Source organism: Aythya fuligula, chromosome 25, assembly GCF_009819795.1.
Source record: "Aythya fuligula isolate bAytFul2 chromosome 25, bAytFul2.pri, whole genome shotgun sequence".
NCBI lineage: Eukaryota > Metazoa > Chordata > Aves > Anseriformes > Anatidae > Aythya > Aythya fuligula.
In genome coordinates this window covers 3,963,710-3,973,053 of record NC_045583.1, presented here as the reverse complement: position 1 = coordinate 3,973,053, position 9,344 = coordinate 3,963,710, and the positions used below count along the sequence as shown (strand labels likewise).

Here is a 9,344-nt window from a genome sequence, read left to right as displayed (position 1 = left end):
ATCCCCAGCTGCGGGACACATCCCTCCACCACCCCCGGAGCATCCCCGGCTGCGGGGCGCAACCCCTCCAGCCCCGGCGCATCCCCGGGGCGCAGGGCTGGGATGCGGCGGGGGCGCAGCGCGGGGATGCTCCGGCGGCGGCCGGGCTGGGGGCGCTCCCCGGGGCGTTCCCCGGTGCCGAGCCGGGTGCGGGGCTCGGTGCGGGCTCCGCTGAGCTCACAATGCGGGCGGGAGCTGCCGGGGAAGGCGGGCGGAGGGAGGCGGGCCGGTGACTCATGGCTTCCCAGCGGCGAGCGGCTCCTCCCCGCGGCCGCCGGCCCCGCCGCAGCCCCCGGCACATGGGCCGAGGGTCGGGGTGCTCGGAGCTGGGGATGGCCGGAGCTGCCGGCCGCTGCCCGGATTGCTCGGAAGCCGACCGGGCTCGGGGAAGGGGCCGCGGGGTCCCTCCGTGCGTTCCCCACCTGGGGATCGCGGTGGATGAGGGCGATGTGCTGCCCGGGGCGCTGCGGCTGGTGCGGGAGCTGAGACCCGGCTGGGAGCCGGCGAGGGTGAAGACCAAGGTAGGGCCCCCGCCCTAGGGTGGGGGGGGGCTCGCCCCGGGGGGGCCGCAGGGCGTGCGTAAAGGGGGCGCCGAGGTCCCGCTATGGGGGGCTACGGGACCCGCCGCGGGGGCTGCAGGGCCTGCCGGGGGGGGAACACATCCTGGCCCCCTCCATGCTCTCCAAAGAGAGGGGCAGTGCAGGTGTGCACAGGTCTCCAGCATTAAACCCCCCCCCAGCAGGCTTTGGGGACCCCCTTTGGGGAGGGACGGAGCGGGGACTGCAGATGGGAGCGGGACCCTGGGGGCTGCTGCGGGGGGTGGAGGCTGGGGGCCGTGCTGGCAGCCCCCCCCCAGCATCGCCCTGCCTGGGGGAGCAGCAGGTCCCAGGAGCGGGGCTGGTGTGGGTTATCAGCGGTGTTGCACCGCTGCTCGGTCCCCTCGCGGGGCTGAGCAAGAGTTCAGCCGGGAGCTGGCATCGTCCCGAGCTGGCACAGCAGGTCCTGGGGCTGGGGGCTGCGTGGCTCTGCAGCCCCGTCCCCCCCTCTGTGAGTGCCAGGTCTTGGGGTGGAGCAGTGGGGGCTGCGTCTTCACTGGGGGGCACAAAGCGGGGCCGCGGCGGAGCTGGGCGCACCGAGACGCACGGACGTGTGCGCGCGTGTCCTCCGACGGCGCACACTTCCCGTGTGCCTGGAGTGTCATTAAAAATGTATTAATAGCCAAGTGTAATTAAATACAAGAAGCTGCAGGAAAAATACACGCGAAAAGGGCAGATGGTAAGAGACAGGAAGCTTGGAGCTGGAGTTCCTCACACCGCATAGTTGTCAGGGCAGGAAATGTCCCGGGCGCCGTGCGGCACCTAGCGCGGCACAGCCCTGCCCGCCGCGGTGACGGCTGGGGGGGACCCGAGGTGCAGAAGGATCTGGCTCTCTGGTGGCCAGGTTCTCTCCAGGCATAGGAGGGGAATCCGTGCTCAACAGCAGCCCGTGCGTGCGTGCGTGCGGTTTTAATTTAAAAAAAGGAAAAAAAAAAAAACTTGGGAGATGTGGGGGGAACCTCCAGTTGCATTTCCCTTCGCTGCTCTTGCAAGAGCAGTTCGGGAGGGGATTGGAGTGGGACACTGGTCCTCAGCTGGTTCCTATTAGCGTTCCTGTTAGCTTTCCTCCGCGCACTGGAGCGGTGCCCAGTTCACACCACCTCGGCGCACGGTGTCAGTGCACAGCTGCTTGCAGGGACTGTACCAGGCTGTGCCTGTGCCGTGGAAAAAATCCCACAGCGCTTGGGGCAGGGTGCAGGAGACGGGGAGGAAAGGTCCGGGCGCTCGGCCTCCCCCACCGGGCCAGAGTCTCCAGCCCCCTGTGCTGCAGGTTGTGCCCGGGGAGCCGGCTCCTCATCCTTTGAGCTCCGTTCCTGGGCAGAAACATCCCCGGACCGAAGCGGTGCAGGCGTTAGTCGGCGACTTCCAGCCACGCTACCAGGGCGCACGCACACCTCCATCACCCGCCTGGTGATAAGAGAAACTGCGATGAGGAGCCAAATGAACCACCATGAGGACTTCAGAGGGCTGTGCTCTGCCTCACAGGACTTTTTTTTTTTTTTTAACTTCGGCTGCTGTGACATGCTCGGCGCTTGAGGAGCGGCAGCAGGAATGCCAGCGTGGGCACGGGGAGGCAGCGAACGCGGCAGCTTTGGGACCCCTGGGTTCACAGCAGGCACAGGGCTGCAGGAGGGGCCGGGGGTCTGCCTGTGTCCCCTCACAGGGGTGCAGCACCACGGCACAGAGCTGCATCCCTTCGGTATCTCTGCACCAGGTCTCGCTTTTCTTTTAATTGCTGCTGAGCTCCTGGAGCAGTCACACTTACCTCCCCCCAACCCAAATCACACTAAAGCAGCAGGAAAGGATTTGGGCTGGTAGCAGGCCGTGGCCCTGAGGCCAATTACTTGCACTTTGGAGCGTCAAGGAATATCCCAAGGAGTCACACTCGTTCGTTGGGAGCTGGAGGGGGTCCTGGCGAGCCCCTGCGTGCGTGCAGGTTGCTGCCGAGCCACGTGCGAGCCTCCAAAATTAACGGTCTGGAATTCAAGGCGGGGTGGGGGGGGGGTGGGGGATAAGGCTCAGTAATCCCACTAAACCCTCTGCAAAGGGCTGATCACGCCGCCAGGCAGCACGACAAGGCGCTGCGTGGAGCCAGCGCGTGAGGCAGCGCCGAGCATCTCCAGGTGGAGCCGCTCACCTGCGGCTGCTGCGCGTGGCGCTCGCAGAGGCATCGGCGCACGGCGGGGACACCTTGTGCGTGGTGGGACACCTTGTGCGTGCTGGGACACCTTTGGCACGGCAGGACACCTTGTGCTTGCTGAATTTCTGCCCTCTGGAGCCCGGCAGGATGAGAAGAGCAGAAGCCAAGCCCAGCACCGTGGTGAAAACGGGGATTATGTGGCCTGAGCAAAGCAGCTCGGCTGTTTGGGCAGCGTCAGCCCAACTCAGGTGCAGGTGAGGCAGCAGCAGCAGCGTGGGGGCGATGCTGCCGGGCTGGCACAGCCTGCCCCGTGCACCATGCACCGTGCTCTCCCCAGGGATGCCGCCGCCAGCTGTGCAAGGAGGGGCGTTCACGCCGGCCAAGCCCGGGTGTGTAATTCCAGCGCTTTGAGTTTCCCTCGGCAGGCTGCATAGGGAAGCCCTATATATAGGCACCCTATATAGGAGCGCGAGTTGCTGAGTGAGCCGGCTAAAATTAGCCCTCCCACCCCCGAGCACCGCTGCTCCCTACCACGCGCCCTCCCGCTCCGCCAGCATCGCCCCGGCTCCGTCTCGCCCAGCTTCAGGGGGATGGAGGGAGAGCACACGGGGGACGTTTGGGTTCCCTCGAACACACCGGGGACTTTCAGGTCCCCTTGAACCTGCGGGGGACTTTTGGGTCCCCTCAGACGCTCAGGGGATTCTTGGATCCCCTCGAACACTTCAGGGACTTTTGGGTCCCCTCAAACATGTGGGGGACTCTTGGATCCCCTCGAACACTCAGGGGACTTTTGGGTCCCCTCTCCGGCTGAGCATCCCGCCCACATGGGGGTCTCCCACGGGGCCAAGGAGCCCCAAACCCCTCGGCATGCTTTAGGGGATGGAAACCGGGGCAGAAAGGGGACCCCGGCGCGGGAGGCAGCGGGGCCCACATGTGCGCGGGCAGGCGGCCAAGCCGGGAGAACAAAACTCCCTTTCCATCTGCGAGGAGCCATCAGGGCAGTGACAAGAGACGTCCCCAGCAGAGACGTCCCTGCCTATCAGCGACTCCCGCCCGGCCCGGCCCCGCGGGGAGGGTCAGGAGGAGGAGATGGGGTGGTGGTGTTTGCTCAGCCTTGTTTGCCGTGGCTTTTTTTTTTTTTTTTTTTCCCTCTTCTTCTCGTTTTCTGCCAAAAGGTTTGCGCTGATTTTTTTGGGACCGATTCCCAGGGTTGCCGGGGTGCCAAGCGTGCTTGCAGCACATCCCGCTGCCCTTGAGCAACCAGGTGGAGAAGAGCAGCGGGTTTCCACCCCACGCACCTGCGCTTTGGGGTAGCCGAACACCCCGTGCCCGTGCAGAGCCCCAGCTCAGGCGCGAACCTCGAGGCCTCACAAACTCATTCCACCTCCCACGGGAGCTTTCCTTGGGCGCTGCTACGTCCTAATCCCGTTTGCCCGTTGCCTCTTGTTGCCGTCACCACGTTGCTTTCCCCTGGGGTCTGCCCACGGGTGTGCCGGGAGGACTGGGGGGGGGTTCCCCCCGTGCCCACCCCGCGTGGCAGGGCCCTGCGGGCATCGCCTCTGCCGCCCCTCTCCCCCTGCAGCTCTTCACCGACGGCATCACCAACAAGCTGGTGGCCTGCTACACGGACGAGGACATGGTGGACGCCGTGCTGGTCCGCATCTACGGCAGGAAAACGGAGCTCTTCGTGGACCGGGAGACGGAGCTGAGGAACTTCCAGGTGCTGCGCGCCCACGGCTGCGCCCCCGACCTCTACTGCGCCTTCCAGAACGGGCTCTGCTACGAGTTCCTGCCCGGCATCGCCCTGGGGCCCGACCACGTGCGGGACCCCTGCATATTCAGGTGCACGGGACCCCCCCCCCAAGTGCTGGGGCGTGTGGGGATGGGGGGGAGCTGGATGAAGCCCGTGGCCCTGCTTTGCTTTTCCAGCTCTGCCCCTCGCTGCTTCGCTCCGAAGCGGTGCCCGGGGGCTCTGCTCCCGTCCTTTCCGTGCCCAAAGCGGGGTGGTGCAGGGGGGGAACCGGGCTGAGTTCCCTGGTGAACCATTCCGGGCACCACTGAGCCAGCACTGGGTTTTTCACCGGGTTTTTTAAGCTTTTGGTGAGTAAAGAGACTGCCCGAGGATTGTGGTTTATGTTTGAGCCTCCCCTGGAAAGGCAAATGCCGTCTTTCACCCCGACGGGGTCTTAAAATCCTTCAGCGGCTCACAGCTGAAATGGAGAGGGGTCTAAGCCCTGCTGGGTGTGGTTTTAGGAATCTCTTTAAGACGTCTCCAGCCCCATCTCGGGCTCTCACCCGTGTCTCTGTGGCTCCTTCCAGGCTGGTGGCCCAGGAGATGGCCCGGGTGCACGCCATCCATGCCAACGGGAGCCTCCCCAAGCCCATCCTCTGGCAGAAGCTGCACAAATACCTCACCCTCGTGAAGATGGACCTCAGCCCAAAGGTACCCAACCCCAGGTAAAGGCAGAGGGATCCCAAAGAGCCAGGCTCTGGCTTGGGCACCCGCTGCCCACCCACCTCTAGGTCCTCCTACGGGACCGGGGGAAGATCCCCGGTCCCCAGGTAAAGCCTCTGCTGGAGTCTGGGGTTTGGGAGCAGGCTTTTGGGGTGGTCCTGGCCACGTGGCCACGCTTGGGCCACGATTCCTCGGCTAGCAACCCTGTGGACGAGCCCCTCAGAGCAGGGGATGCTCGTGGGATGGATCAGCCTGGTGCGGGGAGGATTTTTGCTGCGCTAGGGCAGAGGCAGCTTCGTGTCGTGCAGCCCCCAGGCAGGATCCAGCCTGAGCCAGCAGCTCCCACCTGCCGTAATCTTCCTCCTCCTCTTCCTCCCTGCAAACCTAGGCTGCGTTTGAAGCCGTGGCTAGGATAAGGTTATGCTCAGGCCCATCTGATGGGGAGGGGGGGGACCTGAGCAGCGGGTGCTGGGGGGCGCAGCATAGACGCAAGCAGCCGGCCCCCATTCCAAACCAGTTCACCCCATTGCTGGCGGGGCGATGCCCTGCTGGGTTCACGTCAGGTGAGTCCGTGGAAGGATGCGGGCAGCCCCAAGAGGCGGCGGAGGTGAACGAACCCCGAGGCAGGCAAATAATTAACCGGGTCCCAGGCTGCTGGGTGGGACGCTGGGCTGCTCTCCGCGCCTGCCGTGCTGCGGGCAGGCTTTACCCACGTCTGCCCCTTCAATGCAGTCGGTTCGGTAATTATTAACCGGCTCTCTTCGTGGAACTGCAACCACAGAGGGTACGGAACGGGTTACGTGGCCTGGGGGACGCCAAAATTTCCCATGGCCTTTGGGTTAGTGGGAACCGAGCGGCGCTGCCGGGCTCTGCGGCTGATTCGGTGACACTTGGGGGTGGGCGAGGACCGAAGCGAGGGGAGGGGAAGGGCTGAGGCTGAGCCAGGTGCCCCGGGCAGCACCAAGGATGCGCCACGTGCCCGAGCTGGCTTCCGAACCAAACCCAGCCTCGTTAGCCCCTCTTGGTGCCACTGATTAATTCATTTATAACATGCACGAGGGGAACCGGGGGGGGGCAACCCTTCCCCTGCGCCCCCAGGGGATGGGAGCAGAAGTGATTCCACCCCCTTCCCTTTCCCCTTCCCCTTCCCCAGCCTCCACCAGGACGTGCCCAGCCTGGAAACGCTTGAACACGAGCTGGCCTGGATGAAGGAGACGCTGTCCCAGCTGGGCTCCCCGGTGGTGCTGTGCCACAACGACCTGCTCTGCAAGAACATCATCTACAACAGGACGCAGGGTTGGTGTGCGGCAGCGTGGCGTGCCCAGCCCGGAGAGGGGGGGCCCTGTGTCCCCCCCACCCCCACGGGCACCCCTCGGCTCCGTCCCCAGCCCCTCGCAGCCCCTCGCTTTGCCTTCACAGAGCAAGTTCGGTTCATCGACTACGAGTACACCGGCTACAACTACCAGGCCTTCGACATCGGGAACCACTTCAACGAGTTTGCGGGTGAGCCGGGCTCCTCTCCGCGGCTCCCGAGACCCCCCCGTGGGTGGCGGCGGCTCCCCGAGGGCTCCCCATCCTCGGGGAACACAGGAGGGTGTCGCATCCCTTGGGAAATGGGCAGGGATCCATCCCCAGAGCTTTACTTTTGTCCAAGAGAATTAAAAAAGGGGCTGCCCGGGGTGAGAGCGATGCACGAGCAGGGGCTCAGCTTGCCGTGAGCCCCCCCCCGTTTGCTGCTGCCTGCAAGGACCCAGCTCTGATACCCGTGGTGGAGCTGGGCGGGTGCCCCAAATCAGAACCGAGCCCGGAGCTGGGATGCTTTCACCCACCCCGGCACGCTTGGGGGGGCCCCTTGGTCACCCTGGAGACCCCCCCCCAGGGGATTTCGCTAACCCCAGGTCCCCTCGCAGGCGTGAAGGAGGTGGATTACCGCCTCTACCCCAGCAAGGACACCCAGCTGCAGTGGCTGCGCTCCTACCTGCAGGCCTACAAGCAGCTCACCCAGGGCGAGCAGGGGGGCGCGGGGCCGGCCGTGTCCGACAAGGAGCTGGAGGCTCTCTACGTGCAAGTGAACAAGTTTTCCTTGGTGAGTGAAGGAGCTGGGCTCGGGGATGGGGTTTGGTCACTCATAAAGGGGCTGGGGGGGTTTGGGGTGAGGGCAGGGGGCTCCCCCCGAGGACCCGGCTGCGCTCGGAGGTGCTGAGCCCCAGGGCAAGGTCAGAGACGGTGCTGGTCTCCAGCCAGCATCAGCCTGTGCCAAAGGGCAGCGCGGCTGACAGCAGCCTTGGGCATCCCACCAGAAAGGCTGCGTGGCCCCCGGGTGCAGCCAAGCATGAGGAAATCCTCTTTTGGGCAAACAGAGCCAATCCTCTGGAAATTTTGGGTGCAATCTCAGCTGTTTTTTTGTTTTTTTTTTTTTCTTTTTTTCCTGGCTGGAGCTGGCGCGGTGGTTTCCAGCACGGCGGGGTTGGTGTGAGGGGGGTTTTGTGGCTCTGTCCTCCCCGTGCCAAAGCGACCTGGGCAGGAGGAGGTCCCCGGTGGTGCCGCAGACTGGTGGAGGGATGGGGACGCTTCAGTTGTGAGAGGGATGGGGGCATCCTGACCCCTTTACTTCTGCCAAGAGCATTTACAAAGCTGATTTTCGGAAGGGCCAAAGCAAAAGCTACCTGGGTGAGTGAGGCAGCACCTGGCCAAACTGCACCTTCTGCGTGCCGAACGCCCGAGCTCTGCCCCCATCCCTTCCAGCAGAGCCCTTTGCTGCAGCAGGGACCTGGCCCAGCGGTGCCAAATCCCCATTGCCCGCTTTTGTGGGGTCGGGAGGGACACCCAGCTACCAACACTGGACACCCCTGAGCACGTTCCCCGAGCTGGTGCCCCGAGCACGCTGCGCAGCTGCTCAGCATCCTTCCTGCTGGCATTCCTCACCCGGGCTGCCATCCGCCTCCGGAGCATCTAAAGTTACACCCCTGGGCCAGCCCCAGCTGGCTGCCACCCCGTGTCCTGTGGTCACGGCCACGGGGCTGCTGGGACCCAGCCGGGAGAGGCGAGGGCATCTCGTCCCACGGGCAGGGAAGCTTTGTACCCCTTCCTGAGCCTTGTTTTGTTGCAGGCATCCCATTTCCTCTGGGCATGCTGGGGCCTGATCCAGGATAAATACTCTACCATAGACTTTAACTTCTTAAGGTGAGTCCAGGAGGGGCTGGAGGGGACCAAGGTCCCCAAAGGTCCCTCCCTGCTGGACGGATCCTACGGCCCTGGGGGAGTCAGCACCGGGGTGGGGGCGACCGTCTCACGGCCGTCCCTCTTTCAGCAGATATGCAAAGCTAAGATTTAAACAGTACTTCAAGATGAAGCCGGTGGTCACAGCCCTGCAGCTCTCCAAATAGCATCTCTGGCCCGTGAGACCCTGAGCTATTTTTGTCCTTGCTGCGTCCACAGCCCCCGGCGCCCCCCTCGCCCCTTCCCCGCCCCAGCCGGGGGTGAGGGCAGGTCCTGCTGGTGGCGAGGGGGGGAGAGGAGCTCTGCCCCAGCCCCCCTGCTTAAAGGACACCCTGGACATACCCAAGACTGGACCACGAGACGCTCGACAGGACCACGGCCTCGGGGAGGCCCCTGTCCTGCGCAAGGAAACCTCACCACCCGGCTCAGCCCCGCTGCCCAGCGGCTCCGTGCCCCGCTGGCACCGCTGCTGCCGGGCCTGGCAGCGGGTTTGTTCCCTCCGTGCCGTCCCCGAGGGAGGGATGGGGTCCCCCCCCCAGCTGCTCAGCAGCCCCAGGAGCTGCCAGGTCGCTCCAGCTGCCCGACGCACACGCTGCGCCCGTCGGCGTCTTGGCTCCCTGCCTCCTCCTTGCCCTGCCCGCTCGGTGTCCCTCGGGCTCTCACCCCCCCCCCAAAAAAAAAAAAACAAAACACAAAAAAACACCTTTTAGGTCAGTGTTGATCCCAGATTTGGGGCCGTCCCTGAGCAGGGGATCTTTTTCCATACCGGCTCCAGGATGCTGCGAGGCAGCGAGGGGCAGCGATGGCTCGGGGTGCCCGCGCCCCCTGCGCTGCGCTCAGCCCGCAGCCAATTTTCCCTGGGGGGCTGAGGTCTCCTGGGCCCCCCATCACCTCC

General features: G+C 64.8%; 1 protein-coding gene across 1 annotated transcript; it reads left to right on the top strand.

Annotated features, from left to right (window-relative positions):
• Nucleotides 1-338: 338 nt before the first annotated feature.
• On the top strand, nt 339-9,003 carry ETNK2 (ethanolamine kinase 2). The gene is made up of 8 exons (XM_032203055.1): nt 339-560; nt 4,358-4,617; nt 5,095-5,232; nt 6,384-6,526; nt 6,650-6,733; nt 7,141-7,316; nt 8,340-8,413; nt 8,544-9,003. Exons 1-8 carry the CDS (start codon nt 339-341, stop codon nt 8,614-8,616), a joined length of 1,170 nt encoding a protein of 389 aa, XP_032058946.1. The 3' UTR covers nt 8,617-9,003.
• Nucleotides 9,004-9,344: the final 341 nt, after the last annotated feature.

Excerpts from the sequence above, each read along its gene's own strand:
- ETNK2 (XM_032203055.1), top strand. The coding sequence starts at position 339 with ATGGGCCGAGGGTCGGGGTGCTCGGAGCTGGGGATGGCCGGAGCTGCC. Across the intron at positions 5,233-6,383 it reads CCAAAGGTACCCAACCCCAG|CCTCCACCAGGACGTGCCCA; the intron begins GTAAAGGCAGAG and ends CCCCTTCCCCAG. Across the intron at positions 8,414-8,543 it reads ATAGACTTTAACTTCTTAAG|ATATGCAAAGCTAAGATTTA; the intron begins GTGAGTCCAGGA and ends CTCTTTCAGCAG.